Genomic DNA, 13,193 nt, shown 5'->3' with positions numbered 1-13,193 from the left:
CTAAAATGTATCTAACAAACAATTACAATGGCAAAATCACAATTATCACAAGAATGGCTTCAGATCAAAGGGAAATCTATCCCAATTAAAGGTGTTATTACGTGTTCCACTAAGGCAGTTATTTATCTTATAACTTGTCCTTGTGGTAAAAATTATGTGGGTAAAACAAAGCGTGAATTAAAAGTACGTATCTCAGAGCATCGTAGCACCATTAGGTGCAAAAACTTAACTTACCCAGTTGCGGCCCACTTTTTGGAAGCAAACCATCTGATTTCGTCTCTGCGTTATATTGGTATCGAACATGTCACCCTCCCGAGGAGAGGGGGTGACCTTGATCATTTATTGTTAAAACGAGAGGCTGCCTGGATCTTTAATTTAAAGACCCTTGCTCCCTTCGGTCTCAACATAGACTTTGATCTGAAGCCATTCTTGTGATAATTGTGATTTTGCCATTATAATTGTTTGTTAGATACATTTTAGACTACAAATGCTATGATCGTATGCTATCCATTTGTTTGTCTTTTTGTATGTTCTTTGTATGATATTTTTTTAAATATTTGAGTTAACCAATGATATTAGGCCATACTTGGCCATGATTACAAACACCTGTGTGTCTCTTGACACTATATAAATGACTCATCTCGCAGTGTTTGATGATACCCTGATGAAGACAGCTTCGCTGTCGAAACGTTGGTTATTACATTTTTGCATCTGAGCTCTTAGAGTGTGCGGCTTTCCTTTATTTTCTAATGTTTGTTCTACAGAACATATTTATATCTGAACGTTTCAAAACGTTGCGTCCTGCTGAACGTTCCCCCAGGTTGTTAGCTTTAGCTAGCTAATGAGGTAACATGACTGAACAAGGTGGTTAACGATTCGGTCCACAAGTAACCTAGTTTTAGAACAGCCTGCGATATGCTTTATGAATGTAAAATGCGGCCGCCAATGCACTATAGAAATAAAAAAGCATAGTGCTGGTATTATGGGTCATGTCTTATGAATGGTACCCTAAGGGCTTAAATCAAGCTGTTTTCTCTGAGGAAAACAGGGACACTTGACTACAGAACCTGTATATGAAATGCAGTGGGCAAAGTGGGAGGGTTGAACAAGACTACAAATTCAAAGACGGCCTACTTTTCTATAGCCTACTCAAGGAAGAGAAAGACATAGCCAGACTGTTGTTTTGCTGTTAAACTCAATGCTGTTATTGTTTTTCATTTGGTAAAGCATCTTGTATTTCTTAACCAGCAAAGAGTATTCTAGCTAACTAGAAGGCTGGTGGTGTTGACTGGTTAAGGTGAAGCAAGAGAGTCACCTGGGTGATTATTTTAGTCACTATTTCTGTTGACGAAATTAACAATGACTCCATGATGGCCCAGTCCTCTACACAAGCCGAACCAGATACTTTACAGAACAATGTCACGTCAGTGACGAAAGTGTTCAATTTAAATAAGATGTACCACTATACAGTATTTCAGGACCTGAGTTTTCACTAACAACTCTAGGCCCTAACTGTATCACATAAATCCAAAGTTTCCTCAAAAACGTAGATTAATCAACATTGTTCTTTGGACGGCCTGAATATGTATGTTCAGAGCTCTATATGAACCCATGGAGGTGCAAGGGAATAGCAGACATAGCCTGGTCCCAAATCTGTTTGTGCTGTCTATAGGTGTTGGCAAGACAGCGCAAACAAATCTGGGACCAGGCTGTAGCAGAAGTGCTGTGGGATTAAATGGAATTCTCAATTGTGCATGTCGCGTCCATGTTAGGGTCTTGGTAACGGGAGTTGGGCGTAACCTGGACTTGGGAGTAAGGGGGGTGAGACTGGGGGCGGTAGCGGATACCCGACAGACGGAAGGTCATCTGACACCACCACTGCTGAGCCGATGGGTGGTATGTCCTCTATCACCGCTTGGTAGGAAGGTGGAACGTCCTCTGGGTCCTTCGGGTCAAACTGCAATGGAGAGGAGTCAGGTTCATGTTAGTGCCAAGTTGAAAGGTCATAGTCACTGATACCTCTTGTTTGTGTGTAGTTTCTGTTTCTTCAAGAGGAGTAGATCACTTAAAAACTGAATGTGAAGTGATCATGTGTTTCTAGTAGTTTGGTCATTAGACTGCTTAGAAGATTGCACTGCCCGTATTTTTAAAAGCAAGTTCTTATTTCTAGCCTAATTCAAGGGAAACATAGTGAGCACAGCGTTCAGTCTGGTTTTGCAAGGCTGATGTTTCCCCCCTAAATTACAAAATGGGGGAAAGTGTTGACAGCCGCTGAAAGTCTTTATTATCAAGATGTCTGTTGACAGTTTGAGGAGGTCAACCTAGCAGTGGAGTGATGTCGTACCGGAGTGTATGGCGGTGCAGGGTTGATGAGATCCACTGAGCTATACGGCGGCAGTTCTCTATAGGGAGGTCTGTAGACAGTCGTGGGTAACGGTGGAGGTGTTGGGGCCCTTGAGGGCCGAGGAGGTCTACTGGGGGGACTTGGCTCCTCTCTTCGTCCTTCTGTCCTCTCTTCTTCATGCATAGGGATGACATAGATAGAGGAGTCATCTGGCTCTTCTTCCTGAGTGCATGGCCATTTTCTACGGCAACACAGCAGGTACAGTGCTATGCACATCAAAGGCGTGATTAAGAACCTGGGAATTGTAGTTTGAGGAATGTAGGATTTAGTCAGGAGTCAGTCTACTACAGCCAGAACTACAGTATATATTACACTTAGGTTTGATGATGACTGATGACCATGGAAGTGACAAGGATTGCCACTTAGTTTTGCTCTTTGACATCTTTGTAAAACTATTCTCTGTACTGTACAGTTGAAGTCGGAAGTTTACATACAGTTAGGTTGGAGTCATTAAAAGTCGTTTTTCAACCACTCCACAAATAACTTGTTAACAAATTATAGTTTTGGCAAGTCGGTTACGACATCTACTTTGTGCATGACACAAGTAATTTTTCAAACAATTGTTTACAGACAGATTATTTCACTTATAATTCACTGTATCACAATTCCAGTGGGTCAGAAGTTTACATACACTAAGTTGACTGTGCCTTTAAACAGCTTGGAAAATTCCAGAAAATTACGTAATGGCTTTAGAAGCTTCTGATAGGCTAATTGACATCATTTGAGTCAATTGGAGGTGTACCTGTGGATGTATTTCAAGGTCTACCTTCAAACTCAGTGCCTCTTTTCTTGACATCATGGGAAAATCAAAAGAAATCAGCCAAGACCTCATAAAAGAATTGTAGACCTCCACAAGTCTAGTTCATCCTTGGGAGCAATTTCCAAATGCCTGAAGGTACCACGTTCATCTGTACAAACAATAGTATGCAAGTATAAACACCATGGGACCACACAGCCGTCATACTGCTCAGGAAGGAGACGCGTTCTGTCTCCTAGAGATGAACTTACTTGGTGCGAAAAGTGCAAATCAATCCCAGAACAACAGCAAAGGACCTTGTGAAGATGCTGGAGGAAACAGGTACAAAAGTATCTATATCCACAGTAAAAGGAGTCCTATATCGACATAACCTGAAAGGCCCCTCAGCAAGGAAGAAGCCACTGCTCCAAAACCGCCATAAAAATCCAGACTACGGTTGCAGCTGCACATGAGGACAAAGATCATATTTTTTTGAGAAATGTCCTCTGGTCTGATGAAACAAAAATAGAACTGTTTGGCCATAATGCCCATCGTTATGTTTGGAGGAAAAGGGGGGATGCTTGAAAGCCAAGAGGGACTGCAGGAGGGACTGGTGCACTTCACAAAATAGATGGCATCATGAGGAGGAAAATTATGTGGATATATTGAAGCAACATCTCAAGACGTCAATCAGGAAGTTAAAGCTTGGTCGCAAATGGGTCTTCCAAATGGACAATGACCCCAAGCATACTTCTAAAGTTGTGGCAAAATGGCTTAAGGACAACAAAGTCAAGGTATTGAGTGGCCATCACAAAGCCCTGACCTCAATCCTATAGAAAATCTGTGGACAGAACTGAAAAAGCGTGTGCGAGCAAGGAGGCCTACAAACCTGACTCAGTTACACCAGCTCTGTCAGGAGGAATGGGCCAACATTCACCCAACGTATTCTGGGAAGCTTGTGGAAGGCTACCTGAAACGTTTGACCAAAATTAAACAATTTAAAGGCTATGCTACCAAATTCTAATTGAGTGTATGCAAACTTCTGACCCACTGGGAATGTGATGAAAGAAATAAAAGCTGAAATAAATCATTCTCTCTACTATTATTCTGGCATTTCACATTCTTAAAATGAAGTGGTGATCCTAACTTACCTAAAACAGGGAATTTTTACTAGGATTAAATGTAAGGAATTGTGAAAAACTGAGTTTAAATGTATTTGGCTAAGGTGTATGTAAACTTCCGACTTCAACTGTATTTTATTAAATCATAATTTTAAGAGGTCTCTCTGTGGCCAGGCGAAGTTGGGCAAGTCAAACTAATGAATGTGCTCTTTTGAATGGGATTGTGTAACATTGTGCTTTAATACAGTACATTAACAAGGTGTAATTATAGGCCTGCGGTGATGGTACATTTGAAATTATTTTCACCTATCTTTTGTTTATTGGATAGGACAGAAGTAGATAGTAAAAATAGAGTGTGCTGAATGAGCAGTGGGACAGTTTCCTACCAGGCAGCTGCTTAGAACGCTAGACCACCCTAGGTCAGATTTGCTATTATTTTCATAGTAATATAACAAAGAGCCTTTTCTAAATACAGCATCTATTTTTGTCTTGTGGGCGGTCTGTTGCAATGCTTTGGTAGAAAATCTTCAGATATCGAAGAGACTAGAGGCAGGCTAACTTAAAGGGGGAATCTGCATTTCCAACAACTACAAAGCGCCCACCCTGCCACAGTTTTGGTAAACAGCTGAGGGATGGGGCTGGAGAAATGTAACCACTTTCAAATTCATAGACATACATAGCTATGGATGCAAGGACTGAATATCCATGAGATCAAAATAATAGCTATATTTGGTACGCCAAATTCATCTCATTTTATATTAAACTTTTATATTTGGATATTGTCTTTTTAAATTATAAACTGGGTGGTTCGAGACCTGAATGCTGATTTGCTGAAAGCTGTGGTATATCAGACCATATACCATGGGTAGGACAAAACATTTATTGGTAATCAGTTTATAATAGCAATAAGGCACCTCAGGGGTCTGTGTTATATGGCCACTAAGAACATCCCTTAGGCGTGGTATATTGGCCATATACCACACCCCCTCATGCCTTATTGCTTAAATATAACCTCATGTTATTGCACACATACTGTTGTAATGTGTAGAATACATTACATCCACATCTGTGCGTTAATTGGAACATCAGTATGTTTGTTTCCGTTTGGTAGAGGTGGAGATCACAAAAAATATGAAAAAGAGAAAGACTTACTTTATCATATCAAGTAACCAACTTTCATTCTGCATGATGCGCAGTCTGTTGTTGTGGCAGGCCACTGTCTCCATGCGGAGAACACACAAAAGAGAATTCTAAGGTACAGTTCAAGGAAATTCCTTACATTTCTCTTCAGCAGCCTTCTCATCATTATTAGAACTTTCAAAAGCTCTATGTGAATCAACAGTCAGCGCTAGTCAATCGATCATGTTCAGTTCCTATTCCATGTCAGACTCAGCTTCATGACCCAGAAATAACCCATCTCAACCCCTTTTTGTGACCGGTTCAGAACCACTTACATAGTACGTTCTCAGAAGTAATTTCATTTTCTAGGTGCCCCAGATTACACAAGATTTAGGTAAGAATTACACAAATCTATCTAAAGTTGGCATCCTTTACGTTTCTTCTAAAAGCCAAACGCTGCGGACTTTGAGCAGGCCACTGACCACTGATCAGCAGAGATAGATGTGATCAGGGGTGTATTTATTACGGAAACTGTTTACCGTTTAAGAATCAATCGGAAGCAAACAGAGCAAACAAAACATTTTGCAACAGAATCGGAGTAATGATTACACCCCTGAAGTCACAGACAACCGACTAAGCTACATTTAAATTGTACAAGTTTGACCTCTTTTACAAATTAAAACAAGTAAACTGGAGTATAAAACTTTGACCCTTTTGTCCATAAATGCCCAATGACAAGAGTGATCATTACAAAGCCCCTGTCAACAAGCATTTAATACAATGCTACAATCCAATGGAAAAGTGGTGCTAAATAGCACACTTTATACACTGTTACAAAGAGGGAGAGGCGTAGTTGTTATGGTGCCTCCCTCTACCCAACCATGACCATGTTAAAATAATTGAACTGGGCTGAATGAATTTGGACCTTGTATGATGTACTAATGTACTTATGTTTCATTCAGACTTGGATTTGGAGTAAGACAACAGTCATACAATATCCTGTCACCAATGATTACTACATTATTACTGCATTTCGTATTAATAGATGTATTCAAAATGCACCTTACCTTAACAACCAAGACCTCTGAATCTACAGCAACCTGTATGTCGACCTGTGAGTTGCTTTCATACTCTGTCACAGGAAGTACGCAAAGACGAAAACTTTTACAGCCTTATTGACCTGTTCAAAGACCCTAAGCATGTTTACTGTCAGGTACTATCTGTGACTCACAACACTTTGAAGCTACGCCTGTGTCCCAAATAGCACCCTATTCTCTATTTAGTGCACTGCTTTTGACCAGAACTGTACCCATAGGCTCTGGTCAAAAGTAGTGCACTATATAGGGAATAGGGTGCTATTTGTGACACAGGCTACATCAGCCAATTGCTTTGAGGCACATGGAATGGAAACTCAAATGGAGATATTAATAAACATACTTTATAAGAGATATGATATAGATGTGTAAGACTATTAGAGGGAGGGAAATGAAGAATATAAGGCTAATGAGAAAAACAAGGGGTCCACGTTAAGGCATGTAACGGAGGAATGCAGTCTGGGCATTGTTGGGACACGTTCGGGGTAGTTTGGATGAGTGAGACCCACAGCTGCTTTACATCGGTAGGAATGTGCACTTTTGGAGGGATTTTGTGAGAGATATGTAGGCTATAGTAGCCTGGTCCCAGATCTGTTTGTGTTGTATGGTCTTCGTAGTGGTGTGGCGTTGTCAAATGCATAACAGAGTAAATATATAACTGTATAACTGAATAACCGTATAAATGAATAACTGTAAAACGGAATAACTGTATAATTGAATGGCTGAATAACTGTATAACTGAATGGAGAACCATAACATAACACTGGTGGACATAAGAGGTAGTTTCTGCAAAACACAACAAAGCAAAATATAGATTTAAAAACTTCCTTTAATGCAGAATCCTGTCATCAATAGACTTGTAAATTGAAATAAATCAAATTTGTTTTATACATATTCATAAAACTCAATCATGATCACACACTGTATTTATGTTACATGCCATATTCAGTTCAATTCATTGCTGTGCCATGTTATCATGTAATCCCTACATAGCAGAAGGTAGATCGGGAAGACACGTAACAATATAAGTTATGGAAGAGGAGGAGGTGGGGGTGGTGGAGGAGGTGGGGGCACCTTAGTGGAGGTACCAGGGAGAGGAGGAGGTGGTGGAGGAGGAGGAGGAGCATTACCCATTGAACCAGGTGGAGGAGGAGGAGGGAAGCTATTTGATGAGCTGGGAGGAGGTGGAGGTGGCGGAGGAGGTGGAGCATTACCCATTGAACCAGGTGGAGGAGGAGGAGGAGGGGGGAAGCTATTTGATGAGCTGGGAGGAGGTGGAGGAGGAGGTGGAGCATTCCCCATTGAACCAGGTGGAGGAGGAGGAGGAGGGGGGAAGCTATTTGATGAGTTGGGAGGAGGTGGAGGAGGGGGTGGCGGAGAGGGAACATAAGGGGATGCATTCGGTGTAGGAGGAGGGGGAGGAGGGAGGTTATTCGATGAGGTCATGGAGGGTGTAGGAGGAGGAGGACCAGTGCCCATGGAGCCAGGTGGTGGAGGAGGAGGAGGTGGGATGTTGGAGTCAAATGTGGATCCAGGAGGGGGTTGTGGGCAGTTTTGGGTGAGGTTTGAGGAGACTGGCAAGGTGGGCACCGATGGTAGGGCCACATTAATGCCAAGATTGGACCTGGGAGGGTAGAATGAGAAGGTTCCATTCAATGAATGTATCACTTTATCTTTGAGACAGTTAAAGCCATGTAATACTAACAGATGATGAGTTTAACTACAGTATGCTAACTGGTCCTATCCCATCACCACCCTAACGGGCGCTGTGCTTACCTATAGAGATCCTTATTGACACTGGCTGAGGAGGGTTCCCCAGGCTGGGTAGCAGGAGCAACGGGACACTCCACAGGGCCACAGCTCCCTGTACTCCGCACACTCTCTGTGGTCCCTGTTCTTTTCCGAGGCTGCAACTCATTGAGCTGGGGAAGACAATAAATTGAGAAAAACACCACAACCATATTACTGCTCTAAAGTCATCATCTAGATGGCCCAATAACATTGCTCTGCCGGGATTGAATTACAAAGTAAGTAGGTGCTGACAAGTAACTAAGTGCTAGTAATTGTAATTACAATAATGTTGACTGCTATTTACTATCTATGGACAGTCAATAAATATCATATTACAGAAAAACATAAAACAATGCTAAGTCTAATGGGATAAATGTATCCATAAGGGAAACATTCTCCCAGCTGTCCTCACGTTAAAGCTGTGGCCCAGTGTGTCCAGTTCGGTGAAGGATATGGGTCTTCTGATGTAGCAACCCTTGAGCTCCCGGCCAGCGTTGGGAGGGCTCATTAATTTGGCGCAAGCCAACTTCGTTACTGTGGTGAAAATTCCCATCTCTCTCCGAGACACCTTCTCCTGATGGATAGCTACAGCCTGGGAGATAGCACAGGTATTACAACACTGAGTTTAGGTCCCAAATGGCACCCTGTTACCTATATAGTGAGGTAGTGCACTAGATATGGAATAAGGTGCCATGTGGGACGCAGTACTGTACTGTACTTCATCTATTGAGCAAAAGCCCCATACTGTACTGTAGCCTCATGAGCTAACTGACGCATAAAGTGGCAGTGTTTCTCACCAGAGAGAGGAGGTTGAGGGAGTTCTCCATGTCTTTCAGCTGCATGGACTGGTTGTCCAGCAGTCTCAGGACAGAAGTGGCTAGGCTGTTGATCTGGTAGGCCACACTGGCCAAAGCCTGAGCGGTCAAAGCCTTGGTCTCCTCCAAACCCCTCCATGTGTCCTCATCCTTAATCATGTTTCAAGGATTATTTTCTTGGCAAAGGAATGATATATCAAAACTTCTTACAGTGTTCCTATACTTTTCGACACAATCAGAATACTATGATAAACAGAAAAGTGCACAACTTGCCCTTTCATATGCCTCAATGTTCCCTCAAAATGGGTAGGCCTAAGTCTTTAAATTAAAATGTAAAATGTTTTATAACTACGTTATAAAGAAGGCATCGTACCGTTTTTGTTTCAAAGACAGAAAGAGAAAGATCACAGCAAGCAAGTAAAAGTAATTCACAATTTCCCCAAAATATATTCAATAAACAAATAAATAGACTAAGCCTATTAGAATAATTCAGTTAGTTAATTCTGTTATCATTGTCAAAAAATACTCACCTGTAGGCCTAAATAATTGTTTTCACAGTAATCGGCCACTTTGTGAAGGTTGTTATAGTTGTCAATAAGCGCTTTTCTCGACGCGGGAGCCTCTTTTAATATTTGCGTAGCAAGTTCTGAAGATTTATTTTGCTCCGTCATTTTAGACTTTGTCCGGTCCGGAAAGAATGTGCAGAAGTTAACTACAAAGTAAAGGTGTGTCAAACTCTGTGGGTGTGTTCTTATATCAATAGTCGAGGAGGACGAACGAAAGCGTCCCGCCAGCGAGCTGGACTAAAAGGGTGCATTCATTACTCCGATTCCGTTTTAAAAAGTTGGAAGTTTTGCAAAACTTTTTCTAACGGAAACCGTTTAATCCAAACGGAAAACGTTTCGCAACGAAAACGATAGTTTCTATTAGACAAGTACAGGTAGGTTCCTCCCCGGTTCGTTCAGTTTTCTCTGTTTGGTTCACTTTGGTTCCTAGAGTAAACTCTAAACGGTTTCTGTTTTAAAACGTTTTGCAATAGACCACACGTTTTGCAACGGAATCCGACTATGAATACACTCCAGGTGAAGTGACAGGCGAGGCATGCTGCTGCAAGGAGTTGCTGCTGAATGCGGAACAACCGCAAGGTATGAGTTTTGACTCCAACTAGGCTACGGTGTTAATATTACTGGCAGAACTTAAAAACCAGCCGTACGATTTAGCACGGTTGATAATCATCTAATAAGGTAGCCTAAAGCTAGGCTACTTGAATAATCACGATTTTATACATTGAAATTATCTCATTTATAGGTCTACGTTTTTAATGTCAGCCCCCAAATATCGATTTCATTTATTTAAATAACAACATTGCTTAGGCTCGCCTTTTTGGTTATTTTTCTAACATAGTCTTTATTTCAAAGACCCCAATGAAAGGAGAAGTGCAAGGTCCATAAATACATTAACAGGATAAAGCCTTCTCTACTGAACCTCCACTAGAGGTCAGTCTTATAATGCATTTTCTTCAATGGCCTCAGCAGTTCAAATAGGTCCCTTCTCATTAGCTACCTACCTACCTGCCTATCTGTCTGGGCTATGTGGCTACCTCTTTGTTAAATTGTGAATGAGAGACTGATGAAATGTGTACAGCCTTCGCAAAAAATATGTTCCAAAGATCTGCATCAGTGGCTTGTAGGCTATGTTTGGAAGCGAGGAGATGCTAAATGTGTTTATGTTAATTAACGGTCAAATACCATGAGACCGGCAGTTATTTGCTTGACAATCACCGGCTGATGAAATTTTGTGACCGCCACAGCCCTACTCATATACACTGAGTATACAAAAATGTAACTATTTCCATGCCATAGACTGATCAGGTGAATCCAGGTGAAAGCTAGGATCCCTTATAGATGTCACTTGTTAAATCCATTTCAATCAGTATAGATGAATGGGAGGAGACAGGTTAAAGAAGGATTTAAGCCTTGAGACAATTGAGACATGGATTGTGTATTTGTGCCAGTCAGAGGGTGAATGGGCAAGACAACATATTTAAGTGCCTTTGAACAGGGTATGGTAGTAGGTGCCAGGCACACTGGTTTGTGTCAAGTACTGCAACACTGCTGGGTTTTTCCACGTTCAACAGTTTCCCGTCATCCAAAGGACATCCAGCCAACTTGACAAAACAGTTGGAAGCATTGGAGTCAACATAGGCCAGCATCCCTGTGGAATGCTTTCGACACCTTGTAGAGTCCATGTCCTGACGAATTGAGGCTGTTCTGAGGGCGAAAGGAGGGGGCGAGTGAAACTCAATATTAGGAAGTTTGGTATACTCAGTGTACATCGGTTGGCGATGAAATGAACTACAGATTGTTTAGCTCATTGAATGGTGTTGTAGCTGAGAAAAATTGTGAACAATCATAATGAAGTCTCCGATCATTGTTCAAAGAGAATTACAATTGATTTGCATACAAATATTATACGTTTCATATTCTGTAGTTCCACTCTGACAGACTATTGAGAGGCAGGGATGCCTCAAAGAAAAGTGTCAGGGTCCTTTCCTGGTTCAACATTAAGCAGTAAAACTGCTGCATACTGTGCAGTATCTCCCTGAGGATGCATTCATTTGAATAAGAATACTCCCGTTTCTTCCTAATGGAGTGTTTTGTGCAGCACTAAGTGTTCCCCACAGTCTGACATTGACTAATGTCTGTTATTTCATAGCAAGTGTTTGTTCTTCTGCTTCGTTTAATAAGCCTTGCAATGGATACCCACAGAGAGCTTGTTACAATACAATAACACTGACTACATTTAGAATAAATTAAGCAATTATTCATATTTTAAATGACGAATTGTGATGAAATATGAATGCTTAAACACTCATTATAATACCAACCCCTTGTTGTTATGCTGGGGACAGTCTATAGAGAGACCACACTGATGTACCATAGAGAATGCAGTGAGACCTCAAGGTTGCTCTCTTCAATGCTCCTCTCACTGTGTTCCCATTGACCTCCAGTCATTACATCAGTAGCTCTCTGAGCTTGATGAGTGCAGAACGGGCCTTTTGGAACCATTAATGCCCTGTTTTATGATTATGCTGAACACTGATTACTTTGCTACGATGAAGCACTTTCTAGCTGCTATGTTACGAAAGATTGCTTTTAAGCTTGCATACAGTAGTTCTGTGTGTTACGAAAGGTTCCACGTGTTATGGTAAGATCATTTCTTGGCTTGTGAATAAGGTGCAGTTTCACATTTGATTTGCCAAAAATTGTTAGGCTAATATCGAGGCCAAAGTGAAGTTAAATAGTACCCAGACATTGCTATGTTGAGTAACGCCATATGCATGGGACACGGCTGTGGCTGTGATTCTTCTACAGCCAAGAGGCTAGGATATGATATTACTCATTGGGTATAGTCATTATAGAACATATACACCATCTACATTCCATCTAAATTCAGCCATCCGTGGACATTTATTTGAGTATTCCCAAGACATTAAACTTCCTCAATACATTTGATAATTATTTTATGATGAGGGCCAGGGAGCCTGAAACTTCTGTTAAGGAATTGATCACAGTATCCTTATAAAAGTGAGTTGCACTTCTATTTTCTATCATCTACGTTACTACTATACTATAACCATACCAAAAGACACCGATGATATTTGGATGTTTTCTAAGATGACACTGTCAGAGAAGAATTTCAACGTTGTGTGCACCATGGTATTGTGTGATCATAATCCACCGGAACAATGAAGATAGCAAATTGATGACAAAAAGTGTAGGGGACCATGACATAAACACAGTCACAACATCTCTGTTTACTCCAATCCCTGCTATAGCCTCATGACATGGGCAGAAAAACGAGACATAATCCACAAGAGTCGATGAGTGAACCGTGTACACTGGGTTCTCGGACAACCTCCCCCCCTCCACACACACACACACACACACACACACACACACACACACACACACACACACACACACACACACACACACACACACACACACACACACACACACACACACACACACACACACACACACACACACACACACACACACACACACACACACACACACACACACACACACAAACCATATCCATTAACCC

General features: G+C 41.4%; 1 protein-coding gene and 1 non-coding gene across 3 annotated transcripts; both read right to left on the bottom strand.

The window, feature by feature from the left end:
* Nucleotides 1–713: 713 nt before the first annotated feature.
* On the bottom strand, nucleotides 714–6,597 carry LOC106579260 (uncharacterized). Its single transcript, XR_006760743.1, has 4 exons — nucleotides 6,448–6,597; nucleotides 5,414–5,481; nucleotides 2,345–2,639; nucleotides 714–1,957 (listed from the first exon to the last, which is right to left on the bottom strand). It is a non-coding gene; the product is annotated as an uncharacterized protein (transcript).
* A 688-nt stretch (nucleotides 6,598–7,285) lies between these two features.
* On the bottom strand, nucleotides 7,286–9,889 carry abi3b (ABI family, member 3b). 2 transcript variants are annotated; one of them, XM_014159198.2, is made up of 5 exons: nucleotides 9,611–9,889; nucleotides 9,063–9,230; nucleotides 8,678–8,857; nucleotides 8,251–8,396; nucleotides 7,286–8,098 (listed from the first exon to the last, which is right to left on the bottom strand). In XM_014159198.2, exons 1-5 carry the CDS (start codon nucleotides 9,749–9,751, stop codon nucleotides 7,504–7,506), a joined length of 1,230 nt encoding a protein of 409 aa, XP_014014673.1. In that variant the 5' UTR covers nucleotides 9,752–9,889; the 3' UTR covers nucleotides 7,286–7,503. The 2 variants fall into 2 exon arrangements, with proteins under 2 accessions (XP_014014673.1, XP_045558464.1); XM_045702508.1 differs by having other exon boundaries at nucleotides 9,063–9,256; nucleotides 9,611–9,743.
* Between the last annotated feature and the right edge of the window lie 3,304 nt (nucleotides 9,890–13,193).

This window comes from Salmo salar, chromosome ssa19 (assembly GCF_905237065.1).
Source record: "Salmo salar chromosome ssa19, Ssal_v3.1, whole genome shotgun sequence".
Classification (NCBI taxonomy): domain Eukaryota; kingdom Metazoa; phylum Chordata; class Actinopteri; order Salmoniformes; family Salmonidae; genus Salmo; species Salmo salar.
This window is presented reverse-complemented; position numbering and strand designations above follow the sequence as displayed.

Excerpts from the sequence above, each read along its gene's own strand:
- abi3b (XM_014159198.2), bottom strand. The coding sequence starts at position 9,751 with ATGACGGAGCAAAATAAATCTTCAGAACTTGCTACGCAAATATTAAAA. Across the intron at positions 8,858-9,062 it reads CCCTCAACCTCCTCTCTCTG|GCTGTAGCTATCCATCAGGA; the intron begins GTGAGAAACACT and ends GCTATCTCCCAG. Across the intron at positions 8,397-8,677 it reads CACTGGGCCACAGCTTTAAC|CTCAATGAGTTGCAGCCTCG; the intron begins GTGAGGACAGCT and ends TGTCTTCCCCAG.